Source organism: Plecotus auritus, assembly GCF_963455305.1.
Source record: "Plecotus auritus genome assembly, chromosome: 6".
Lineage (NCBI taxonomy): Eukaryota > Metazoa > Chordata > Mammalia > Chiroptera > Vespertilionidae > Plecotus > Plecotus auritus.
The window spans coordinates 6,640,157-6,653,887 of record NC_137773.1 but is presented as its reverse complement, the minus strand read 5'-3'; the positions used below and the strand labels follow the sequence as shown (position 1 = coordinate 6,653,887).

General features: G+C 38.7%; 1 protein-coding gene across 2 annotated transcripts in view; it reads left to right on the top strand.

Moving 5' to 3' along the window:
- Positions 1-13,731, top strand: part of RANBP17 (RAN binding protein 17) — a 234,587-nt gene that overhangs the window by 123,296 nt on the left and 97,560 nt on the right. The window contains exon 15 of one of the 2 annotated variants that reach the window (XM_080677002.1): positions 13,408-13,467. The exons of the other annotated variant lie outside the window; for it this stretch is intronic. Coding sequence (XP_080533128.1) covers positions 13,408-13,467 — 60 coding nt within the window. The remainder of the gene's footprint in view (positions 1-13,407; positions 13,468-13,731) is intronic. 2 annotated transcript variants of the gene reach the window in all.

Sequence of the window (13,731 nt, the reverse complement as noted above, 5' to 3'; positions counted from 1 at the left end):
GTTCAGAGGCAGAAGAAAAGTGTGACACTTGGTGAGAAATATGCATGGTTCGGTTTTCCATGTGACAAAGAGATGCTGTGACTGCTTTCTGGTTTTAGAAGCTAATTTATGGCAGTTTCTTCTTCTGCTGTACGTGGGCGGTAGAGAATATCACCTGCAGACATGGTCTAAGTTTGAGTTAGTTTGCATCTCTCTATATTAACATGTTCTGCAACCTAGGCTTTAATATCCCTTTATTGTGCTCTTGTTGAAAGAATTATGTGTCTTAATTTTAAAGAAAGATAATTTTCCTCCTCTCTAAGATTAAAATAGTGAGAGAGACCTTCAAAGAAAAGGAAATGTCATTTTTAAATGACATCTCAGTAGGCTCTTGATTTGCATGTTGTTACTCTTCATCTTCTGAGTCAAATAAATGTATCACAGCGGCACCAGTGAGCAGATGTGGGCGGGGGGACTGCAAGCAGAATGTGGAAGCAGGAACCAGCAGAGTTGGCAAACTGGCAAATGTTTCTGTTTTGCTAAACACCTGCTTTTTCATACTCAGACTGTCCGAACCATCTGCTTTTGTATTCTCTTTACCTACTATCAGCCATTTTGGAGTTGTTAAGCTTTAAAAGTCATCGGGAATTTTTCACAGTAAGCTAGGAATCTATAACACTCTTTAAAAACCTTATGCTTTTAGGTTATCCCCAGTCAGTGCTCAAGAGAACAGTTGCTTTTTAATTTAGTTACAGCATGTTATATGTTATGTGATTAGAATGTTTTCCTCTCTTCCCAATTGCTTATTCTCAGGCATCAAAATTTAAATTGCCTAAATAATGTGATATATTAATAATGCATAGTAATTGAATGTAAGTGATTGTTTACTTATCCCTTTTCATTTGAAAAAGAGCATTGTATAATTTAATGAAAATTCCCAATTCTTTATAAGCTTATTTTCTAGATGTGCAACTGGTTTCTCAATAGCAATAGTACTTATAAAATGCCTATTGGGCACCAGATACTGTGCTCGGCATTCTGTCCAAGTTATTACTCATCCTTTCTATAGCCTTACAAGGTGGGTATTATCTTCATTTTATAGATGAAAAATTAATTCTCAGGGAAGTTGAGAGAATTGTCCAGCGTCACACTTGAGACTGGGGATTTGAACTCTAGTGTCTCTGGCTCTTGTACACTTCAAAAATGTTGTCATATCCAAAAGACGATCTTGTATGTGATGGAGGGTTTCAGGGGTGGTACATTTTCTGTAGTTGCAGGTGAGTGCACTTCATTTGGTTGGTGAAGTTCCTGACTCTTCTAGCCTTCAATAGTCTAGAGGCATTTTATTTTCTTCTCTAGTCGTTAAGAAATACTGTAGCGCTTGGTCCCCTATTTCGGCTTTTCTTAAATTTCTTTTTTAATGCTTTCACTTAAAAAGAAAGAAAACGAGCAAGGGCGGCCTGTTTCTAAAAGTGACAGCACCTGTTTGTTTTTTCCTTGGGCTTTCTGTCTGTCAACATAAAGCCTCCAGTAGCCTTTTAAGATTATAGTCAGAGTTGAACAGCTGTGTTGTTCCTTTTTTTTTTTTTTTTTTTAACCTTTGTCACTACCCAAAATTGTGGTCTGTGCAAAACAGACCCCAAAGATGCAATAGTTCAAGTGATTTAAAAGCACAGTCTTAATAGATATAACTGTATAGTTAACTTACTTAGAGCACAGCTCGCATCTATACTACACTATGAAAATAAATATTATGAAAGTGTTAGGCCTCTTCAGCCTAGAAAGTTAAATACTTAAGAGGGAAGATCAGATTTTTTTTTAATTGGACTATTGGTAGGACTTAAAAATTTCTCAAATAGTGGAATTCAAGAGTCCCCTTAGCCCTACAGTAAGTTCAGGGAAAATAAGAGGAAATTCTATTTTCTATGGTAAATAATAAAATTTATGGAACTTTTTTTTAAGCAGTGTCACAAACTGAAAATACAAATAGATTTGACAAGGCCATGACTGAAAGATTCTCAACCAATTATTAAGGAAATAAATAAATATCTAGGTTACATCTCTCACCTTTGAGGTTAATGGTCATGATTGGAAAGGAAGTCACTGGAGTAGAAATCAGAGACAATAATGAACCAAATGAGCCCTTGAGCTGATATGTTGTGTTCTTCAAGTATTAACTTAGTTAGTAGTAATCTCCTCCAACTTGCTGGCCTACCTCACACCTTCTTCTGTTCAACAAAATAGAGCCAAAATGGTCACAATTTTGCCACCTTGACATTCCTTTTCAATTCCCAACCCTAGCTCCTTTTCTTCAAGAATACAACTGAGGCCGAGGGGTTTCTTTTCCACATTCAGTACTTACTGTTGGAACTGTGGATTTAGAGTTATTTTGGTACTTATTTAATTGAAATCTTATAAGCAGATGAACCTTACCCAAGGAAGTAGAAATATGAGGGTGGAGGGCACTCTTAGTTCAAGGATGTGGAGAAGAGGAATTTCTAACTGAAAATAAAGGATTAGAAAAAATGAGAAACCAGAGCCGTGTGTCTCTGAAGGTCAGAATATCAGCAGAGGAATCACATGGTATCAGAGACAACAAAGGGTCCAAGAAGGATACACGCTTGACTTCTCTGTCTGTGGTCCATCATACACACTGTGGTTGGATAAATTTAAACACCACTTTCATCATTGGGCTCTTCCACTCAAAGCCCTCTCTGTTGCCTACATCAAGCCAGCACTCCTCGGATTCTAAGATCCTCCATAATCTAGTTCCACCTCCTAGCCAATTTCAGTTCCCACAGCTCCCCTCTGTCAGGCTGACTCTCAACATCTTTATTATATTGTTCTCTTTTTCCTTCTCCCCTCTTCCTCCAGCCCACACGATTCCCATCCTTCAATCAATGTTCTATTCAAGTATTCACTCTTACAGTTCTTAATACTTGGATCATATTCATTAAAACTTAGTTAAATAATAATGATAATAACAATGCTAGCACTCATTTATTCTTTATTATATGCCAGGCACTGTGACAATAGGCTTTTACATGCATTATATCTTGTAAGCCTCAAAATAATCTTAATGATGGTGTTCTTAATCCTAACTCTACTGATAAAGTAACTTGACTAAGAATATAAGGGTAGAAAGTGGCATGCACATGCTTTGACATTTAAGTCTAAGTCTAAATCCATTAAATGATGAGCTGCAATTCTCAGTCTTGCTCCTTATGGGTTTTTCGCTCTATGTTCTTTTTTTTTTTTTTTTAAGTTTGAGAATTTTGAGGACAGAGGCAATATCTTCAAAATTTTGAGGACAAATATGTATCTTATATCTCATACAACTAGGGCAGTCCTAGATCATCAACTGTTTCCTTACTGATTGATTGAATATGCATTAGGTAGAGTGAGGTGGTCAGAATTGATGGCAACAGCAGAGAAACGTTACTCTCATCCTAGTTATTTTTCTGCAGTATATGTTGTTAATTAGAGCAGTGATTTATTGAGAAACAGTGGTTTGGAACCAGCCAGTGTTCACTTTTTCAGAATGGTAAATTAGAAAAGGATCGCTATAGTAGCTGTAACAATGTTATGTGGGGTAGATCAAGGCCACACTTTCATTCTTCCATTATTCAAGCGCTTGTAAATATTATGACATTGCAATTTATAATAAGAAAGATTATGTTTGTTCTTCACTCCCCTTTCTGTCATAAAGCTCCTAAAACCCTTGGAATTTCCTAAGACTAAGTGATTAGCCACCAATAAAGGTGTCTTCATAGTCTTAACAAAACCCCTTTCAACTGCACCTGAGTTTTTGTTAATGAGGTGACTTTTGGAAGCATCTAAGGATGGGGGCTGGTTGCCAGAGGAACCAACCATTTGGTTAGAGGGTTGGAACTTTCAGTCCCACCCCCTGAGCTCTGTGGAGGGGAGAGGGGCTGGAGATTGAGTTCAGTCACTACCCATGGCCAGTGAGTTAATCAGTTGTACCTATGTCATGAAGGGTCCATAAAAAGATAAAAGGATAAGGTTTGGACAACTTCTGGGTTGGTAAACACGTGGAGATTCGGGGAGAGCGGTTCACTCAGAGGTTGTGGAAACTCTGCACCCGTTCCCACAAACCTTGCCCTAAGCATCTTGTGTATCTGGCTGTTCCTGCATTACATCTTTTCATAATAGACCAGTAATCTAATAAGAACAGTGTTTCTCTGAGTTCTGTGAGCCACCCTAGCAAATTAAACCCAAGGAGGACGTCATTGGAACCTTTGATCTATAGGTGATAACCTGGACTTTCAGTTAGGTCTTAATTAGGAACAGTTTCGTAGGACTGAGCCCCTTACCTATGAAATCTGACACTGTCTCTACATAGATAGTGTCAGAATCTAGTTAAATTTGTGGAACACCTGATCAGTGTCCACTGAGAATTGGAGAATTACTTGATGGTTTGGGGGAAGAAACACACCTTTGAATTACAAAGACGTGTAATGGCCTACTATGTTCTAAACAGTGGGACACACGATATTGACTTAGAGAGTCTTGCCATCACAGACGGGTGGAGAGAACAGACAGAGCTGACAGTTAATCATTGTTCAATATGCTGAGGCCATTGATATGCAGAAAAAGAGTGGGAATGTGTAAGAAGAGACCTAAGGTAATCTTGGGAAGGAGTCCCAGGGGATGCTGGGGTTCCTTTTAGTGCCATTCAGTTCTGTGCATCACATAAGCAGGGAGATAAAGCTAAGGGCTCGTTGCAGGTCGGTGCCCAAAGAGACCAGGAGAATCCAACTGCATGTTTCCCACTTTCCCATCAAGATTGCAAAACAAGATCAGGAAAACTAAATATCAGTGCACTTTAGATGTTTACCAAGTTAAGGAGGTTGATAATAAAATGAACACTCCATTGCTTCTAAGAAGGTAATTAGTTAAACGAATGAATTCCTTGCCCCTCTCAATTAGCACCAAGATCTGTCTACCCATTACTTCCACTGTCAGAAAGGTGCCAGATATAAGTCAAATTATTTTCCATGCATTGAATAAAATAGCACCCAATAAAAAGTTTAATTTGGATTTAGTAGAATAAATGTCTGAATACATATTTTTTTCCTAATAGCTGGGAAGCAGTGTTGTCATATAGTGAGAACTTTGAATAGGAAGTTGGAGAAGAAGCCATTTTACTGTGTATTCTTGAGCAGTCTTCTAACCATTTTCTTATTTTCCTCATCTAAAGAAAATGAGGTTAATGATCCAGCCCTGCCTGCTTTGATGCACATTTTTAGTAATCCAAGGGAGACTAGACAATGATTGTGAGCCTTCTCCCAGCCAGAGGGAAAATAATCTAAGTAATTAAAGATTTAAAGTAAAATTTTATCTATGAGATATAGGAGGGAGAGCAGGGGGCCATAGAGGAAGTAGATATTTTGTCAGCTATTTTTCTTGGTTGCTAATTGACAATTTTATCATTTCAACTCAGCTGCAGTATGGGGAAAGGTCATGATTTCAAAGGATTTACTATTTAAAAGAAGCAAAAGATAAATTGTGATATATACTGGGGTTCTCTACGTATACAGAAATATAGTTTATAGAGCATGATTATGATGGTAATGATTCCCCTCTAAAAAAATCTGCAGAGATGAAATAAAATTATTTCATTGAACTCTTCAGAAAAGATACCTCCCACAAATTCCTAATTGTTAATCCTCCTAACCAAGCTGGTATCCACAGAAGGGGAGGGAAGTAGGTCTGACTAGAGAAATGGAGTGCTATAGAATGCAGCATTTGTGTGCATCGCTATGGTGGGTTGTCATCTGAAAGTAAAGATAAAATGGAACGAAGTTTTGCTTTGAAAATTGAATTATTGCTCATCATGCATAATTGAACAAAGCTGAAATTTTGTAGGTATGAAACAAAAAAAGCCACAGCTATGATAGCTGTTACAGGAAATGGAGGAAATTAATAATAAAAGAGAATACACTACCTCATAACTACATGCTCATCATGAGATTAGAGCAGCAATTATCAACCTTTTTCATCTCATGGCACACAAACTAAGTACTAAAATCCTGCGGCACACCAAAAAATACATTTTTTGCTGATTTGGAAAAAAAATAGATATAATTTTGATTCATTCACACTGGACAGCTATTGTTGCGTTGGCTATTGTCATTTTTTTATTGGACAATCTAAGGGAGAAAAGGTCAGTCCCCTGGCTAAATAGTCAGGTATTGCATGTTTTAAAAATTCTTGCGGCTCACCGATTGAAAGTCTCTGGTTTAGAGGATGAGAGCATTAAGCAAATACCCTGAATAATTTAATGATTTAATTCTGGAATTGAAGTACAGATATTTCAAACTTCATTTGTACATAGATAAACCAGAAAGACAGAATACAGAGCTTGCTTTCATACAGTAGGGTTTTTAGGCAGTTCTTGAGGATATGTGAAAATATATTTTAAAAGGAAAATTATAACTAAGCAAGATATGTTTGGTATGAATATTTTTAAAATAAGCAAGTTTCTGTATCTTTTTAAAATACAAAATACATTAAGGAACAGATTTGGGCTACTTTTGCCTTCTCTCCGGTGATCTTGCTTTATCTGTTCTAAGTAATTGCTAGGAGCTGTGATTTTTAAAAGACTGCATAATACTAGCAGCATAAATTAGGGGAGAAATGTACTTTCTTAGGTCTTAGTGTTCACTGAGTAAAGTTTAAATTAACCTTAACTAGAATATCTTTTAATACCTTTTTGATGCATAAATTAATTCATCAAACCATGTTTTAAAATAAATTTGGGAGGATTACTAGAAAGTGTAAACAGCATAAAAGGAGTTTATTAGAATGGGTTTTATTTTATATCACGTTGACATTTATAAATTATTTTTTTCCTATCAGCTATCGGGTAAAAGTCCACAATTTACCAAAATGGTTAATAGGACACAAATATAGACATTTCATGTGATGTACCATGTAAATGTAAACCTTTGTAGTTACATGTTTTTGTAGCAAGAGAATTGTTTTAAAAGGCATGTAATTTATTAGGTATTGGTAGCTTCTTTATTGCCTTGCCGCGCTGCAGTAATAAATAAAAGAAAGTGAACTGATTTTACAAATGGCACACAAGGTGCACATTTTGTGGGGAAAAAGTCTTTTTTTAAAGAATTGGCATTAAATCCTTTTTTTGTGATGACAAAGAGGCTAAGAGTGCAAACTGTATTTTCTGTTTATCGAAAACAGTCTTTTTTTCTCGGGGGCATTTTTTCCTATGATCATCAAGGGATTTCAAAAGCAATAAAGTGTGGAATCATTGTTCGACTTGAACAGTATTAAAACTTAGGTTTTAATTTCAGGGAAGTAATAAGATTTGAACCTGTCTCACATTACAGCACTGTAAGGCATTTAGCAATTGTATTTTAAAAGAGGTTTTTAAGATGCAGCTCACTTGTAAGCTAACTGTCTGTCAGTAATTAATAGTTTTTCTTCAGCATAGGCTGTTGTTATCAGACCAAGAAATATCTGGGTTTTTAGTAACACATTATGATAATTGTGAGTGTTTATTCTTAATTAGTCTAAATGTCTAATAATTTTCTGCTTCTCTGCCTGCTTCAAAGAAAAAAAAAAGAGTGACGTTTAAAGCTACAGTGTATCTTTGAGCTTTTCAAATTCTGAATGTACATACACATAATTCAGTAAGCTTTACACCCAGCAACATGATGTCAGTTGACTCATTCATTAACCAAGTATTTTATGCTTTAATACTATTCCCTAGTTTTTAGACATCACATTGTCTGTATATGTAAAAAAGGTTGCCAGATATGTTACTATATGTACAGATAAACCCAAACTGACAATCTGGGGTCTTCAGTACTCAACATTGAAACTTATCTTTACTTTTCAAAAAAGGCTTTAAAATATGAGCATTTCTATTAGATCAATGTGGCAACATACTTGCTGATGAAAGATTGTATTTACCATTTTGAATTGCTATTGAAAATAATTGCCTCTACAAAAGGAAACATCTGTACGATAGTGCATGGTTAAAGCTGCCATCAATTTTTAACATTTGAGGGTTGAGCTATGACCTTTTATGATGGCTGTGAACAGTAACTGCCTCCATTAGCCATAAGTTTTGTTTCTTTATTTTAGTAGATGGCCTAGACTGTAAATATTAGAGAATCTAAAATAAATCAACATATTATCCTAAGGATACAAAATGTAAGAGCTATTTGTGGTTGGGAACCTTTGACAGATAGTTCGGATGAAGCAGATGATTGCCTGCCTAGCGTATCTGGTCTCCATTGCTGTGCCTGCAGGCAGTTTAGTGCTATGGTTGTATATATTGATGTCAGGGTTAGTACTGAGTGGCTAGCAGTGACAGATGTCTATAATTACAGGCAATGCTTCCAGTATTTCTGAAAAGCCAGCCTATGTTGAACAATTATCTTATTTCTGCCTTGCCAAAGAGCATGTTCCAATTGCTGGTATTAGCATTGGTGAATCTACGCTTCAGCTGCTGCCTTGGGACAAATGTGGGAAAAGCACTTGGCTATAAAACACAAATGCAAAATATTTTTCAACATTTTGAATTAGTTAAGTTCAGTATTTCTCTAATTTTTATCTCTCAAAGTGTTTCTGTTGAAGGAATCTTGAAATATAAAAGCACATTTGGCAAAGTTACTGGGGTTTTGTTTTCCCCGAGGCCTGCGTGGCTCCCCAGTGCCAGTGTCCTTGATTTACTGAATAGATGTGTTTAAGCGAAGTGGGCTCTGGAACAACTTTCTCCAGTGTGGATTACATTTCTGATTATTCCCATTCCAAAACTGGAGGTGCATTTCCATGGACAGTCCCTCACACCTTCTGAAGGAGAAAACTGTAAACTGACAGACCGGACTGAAGTGGCAAAGCACCTTAGGACGCTGATGGCTGCGCATTTGCTGAGAATTGCAGTCCTCAATTTTTGTTTCAAACCTTTCTTCTTAGCCTTCGATCACTTCTTTTCTTTTTTTTATTTAAAAAAGTTTTTTTTTATTTTTCAATTACAATTGACCTTCAATATCATATTAGTTTCAGGTGAGCCTTCGATCGCTTATTGTGCTATCTTGTCTGCATGACCCCTTTCTTCCGTGCTTCCTCTCAGTCCACTTTCCTCGCTCATTAGAAATGTTCGTGCTTGATGGGCCCAGTTCTTAACTGTCCTTTTTTCCTGGTCATTTGCACATATATGACAAGGGCTCTAGGACCTGAACATTCCCGAAGTTCCTCAAGTTCAAGGCACTGGTTAGGAAAACATTGTCCATGCTGTAACTTACGAAGTCTTTATTTTCAGGTAATGTAGAATGAGAAATGCCCAGGAAATATCATTTGAGAATGTTGTGCCTCAACCTTGATTTAATCTATATTGTGTTTCTACTTTGTGCTTAACCATTTTGTGAAGTTATTCATTATATTTCTCATTTAGTCCTCTCAGCATTATTCTGTTTAGTAGGTATGATTATCTTCATTTTACACAATATGAAAAAGATTTCAGGAAGGTTGTAAACTTGTTCAGAGGCAGACCCTGGGTTTTGACCAATCACCTTACTCTAAACCCGCGTTTGCTTTCCACTGTATCCCATTGCCTATGTACGTATTGAGGCATGAGTCCAGTTGTGATCAGGTTTAAGTGTAATGATTGATAAGGCCAGCATCACAAGCTTCATCCCATATTTGTTCTTTTACTTCCCAAGGAAAAAACTTCCCTCTGCAACCGGAGATTGGGCCTCTAGTCCTGGCTAGCCGTCAGTCACCAGAGAGCTGAACTAGATCCTTGGTATTCGATGTAATCCATCCTACTACAGAAGGAGCAACGCAACGCCTAGTCTAGTGTCAGAGATCACTCAGTATTATATTTACATCTGAAAGGCATTCCATCTCTGTCCTTTCTAAGCCTATCACACAAAAACTCTTTTTTAATTGAAATAACATCCTATATAATAAGAGAGGAATATGCTAATTATCAATTACACTGTGAGGCATAACGACCAACCACATAACAACTGGATCACGGATCTGCAGGAGGGTGAGGCAGCGAACTACAAGCGGGTGGTGGAGAGCTACAGGAGGGGGCAGGGCGGCAAGCAAGCAGGAGGCAGAGAGCTATAGGAGGGGGCAGGGCAGCAAGCTATGGGGGTGCTGGGGGAGCTACAGGAGGGCGGGGCAGTGGGCGGAGAGCTACAGGAGAGTGGCAGTGAGCTACTGGTGCACGGATTCGTGTGCAGGGCTACTAGTTGATTAATAACATTATATTTCAGGTGTATAACATTATAATTCCACTAGAGGCACGGTGTGTGAAATTTGTGAATGGGTAGGGGTCCCTAGGCTTGGCTGGCGATCAGGGCCGATTGGGGCCTTCCTTCCCCTGGTTGCCGGCTGCCAGCCGGGGCCTTCCTTCATTCTGAGCCACCCCCTGGTGGTCAGTACACGTCATAGCGAGCGGTCGAGCTCCGGGTCGGTCAAATTCCCAAGGGGACAATTTGCATATTAGCCTTTTATTATATAGGATATCTGTGTAACCTATAGCTTGCTTATCACCAAAAGTCTAGTTTCCATCCAACACCATAGGTTTGACCCTTTACCAAAAACTCTTGATAATTTAAAACTAATGATGGTATTATGAAACCCTTGTCTGTGTGCATTAATTTAGCAAAGAAAACTTGGAGAATTGGATGGATCTGAATTGGGAAGACTGATAATTTATTGGAAACAGGGATATAAATCACTTACTTTCCCAGTGAGCTGAGAACTTACCCTGGAGACAGGAAATAGGAATTTGTGATGGCTCCAAAAAAGGAGGGTGAGAGCTTTAAAATTGGGAACTTGGGTGATACAGATGAGCCCTGAGATAAGAATCACCTGCTACCACAGGCATTCTGTTTTTCTCCTGCCTCCTTTCCATCACTTTTCTTGCTCCTCCTCCTGTAAGATAGAAGTTACAGATAGAAAATGCAAGGTTGGGAGTTAGGCTATCTTCCATAAGGGCTCTTTCCCTTCTAATCACTCTTCCTTAACATTGCTGAAACTACTCACATACCAGCTTAGTCTGTTTTCTAGCATCTAGTTCAGATAAAATGCAAAGAAAAGAGGCTGTCATTTTGGGTGTGCCTCATAATCTTAATGTCAGACTAGTGTTTGATTATATATTAATAATAGCAGCCATTTACCGACCACCCATTCTGATGGCTAAAAGCTAATGTTATTTGGTGCTTACTGTGTACTAAAAACTTTCCAAGTGTTTCTGACACTGTGCTGGCAGTGTTGTACATAATACAGCACATGATAACAGTAATAATAATAGCTAACACTACGTGCCAGGCCTCTCTTAAGTGCTTTGCATAAATTAACTGCTTTAATCTTCTCAGAGATTCTGTAAAATAGGTCCTACTCTCCTCCTTATTGTATATTTGAGAAAACTAAGATTTAGAGCAGCCGTGGGCAAACTATGGCCCGTGGGCCAGATCCGGCTGTTCTATCCGGTTCTCTTGCTCTCCCCTCCGCTCCTTTACTTTGAATTTATATTAGTTCACACAGACACTCCATCCATGCTTTTGTTCCGGCCCTCCGGTCCAGTTTAAGAACCCATTGTGGCCCTCGAGTCAAAAAGTTTGCCCACCCCTGGTTTAGAGGGTAAGGAACTTGTTCAAAATCACTCAGTAAGTGGTAGAATCCAGCTACTCTTGGCTTTCATAATCTCTCCTTAACCACTTCTCTAGACTACCTCCTCATTTATGAGATTACTTGTTGTGATATTATTCTTTCCATTTTATAGACGAAAAACTGAGGCTCTGAGAAGCTAACTAATTTTAACCAAGATCGTAGAGTTAATTCATTAAATAAAATTCTGTATTCAGTGCCTGTTTAGCCAAGCACTGTGCTAGGCTAGCAAGTAGCAGTCTCACTCCAAAACTTGTGTGCATTGCGCTGCGCGTACATTCTGTATTTCCTCCTAGTTATCTAAAATACATACTCAGTTAACTTGCTCATTTCTGTCTTCTTACTGAGAGAGGACTACGCTTCCTTGGCCACCGTGTCCACCAGTTGGTCTTCTGCACATGTTGTAGCTCATTTTCAACACAGAAGGCTTCACTAGGAAGACTAGGCTGGAGGCAGCACTATTGCACTGATTTGCCTGCTCAGGGAAACCAGAGGTTATGTTTGAGGGTGTTAATGGGCCATCGGAAGGGGAACTCGGACTCACTGCATTTGAGTAAGTTAAAGTTGTCACTAACTAGGCTAGTGTGAGAGATAAATTGAAAGGTACAAAGGACTGTAGGAACAAGGAAAATCGAGACTATTATGAAAATGTGAGACTATTATGAAAAAATGAAATAACTGCTTTAACAAAGTAGCAAAAAATAGACGATGTCATTGACATCCCCTCTTTTATTCCCTGGGCTGTTATTCTCTTCATGTCAGGTTGTTCTTCCTAGAGGTACAGAGTTGAGGATTTCTTAGGAGAAAGGTACAGAAGTCATTTTAGATGTAGAAAATCGGACATGTTTAGAGCGGCAACATGGAGACAAAATAGAGTAATATTAATGGGAAACATGTCTGAATAAAATAAAGATGCTGGAAGTGGAAATGGGTCCTGGTGGAAGTGAACACCCACTGTAACTGTAATTCGGTGTACTTTTAGAGGATGGGGGACAGTGTGTGTGTAAGAATTTGATTAAGTGGTGGGAGGCTCAATATGATTTACTTAACCCTCTAAATGACTATAGAAATGAGTTCCATTTATAAAGATGTACGTTTACCCATGAGAAGGTGACTTGGCCTACTTACTAGTGCATCAGCCCCACTGGCCACACTTACATAATGAGAGCGCCTCCTGGGAAACTAGTGCTAGCAGATTCCTTAAGATAGATCTGTCAGTATTTTTATAATTGGCTCTTTTGGGGTTTTTCCTTGTTGTTGTTGTTGTTGTTGTTGTTAATCCTCACCTGAGGATATTTTTCCATTGATTTTTAGAGTGAGTGGGAGGGGGAGAGACAGAGAGAGAGAAATATCAATGCAAATATCAATTGGCCGCCTCCCGTACGCGCCTGAACAGGGCCGGGGATCGAGCCTGCAACCGGGGTATGTGCCCTTGACCGGAATCGAACCCGGGACCCTTCAGTCCACGAAGCTAAACTGGCTAGGGCATAATTGGTGCTTTTTTAGCGCTATCCTTTAGTAATTGGTTTCTTGAATTATTACATGGAAGCAAACCCACTGTAATGGGTTTGGAACAGCACTTCACCAGGCCTCTACTTGTGGCCTCCAGAATGAAATCAAAGCCCCAAGAATATTTTAAGTGACAGCCAAAAAGATCCTGAGCCACATTCTCCTTGTATCTGAAGTTGGGAAGGCCTGCTCTTCCCTTACCCCAACGCCAGGTGGCTGGTCCCTAAACTCTGTGCTTTTTAGGTGGTACGCCTGAGGAGTGATGTGTCCAGAGTTCCAGAGAAGGCTTGGAAAGTAGTGAAGGTGAGTTGGGTTGCGGTTATTATGGTGGATCACCAATCTTTATGCTTGTCTCACCACAGCCCCAGATTCTCAGTACCAAATAGGCACACGCTCACACTGATGTGTGTAGGGGTGCACTGTCTTGAGTTCCTTTTTTAATGCAGCCTATAACTCTGCAGTGTGCATGTTTTATAACCAAATGTTCACTAGTCGGCTCTGTTTAGTGTGCTTGCGTAGTGTGAAAGCAACCTACTCTTCTTGATCATAACATTTCTGAAGTGGCCA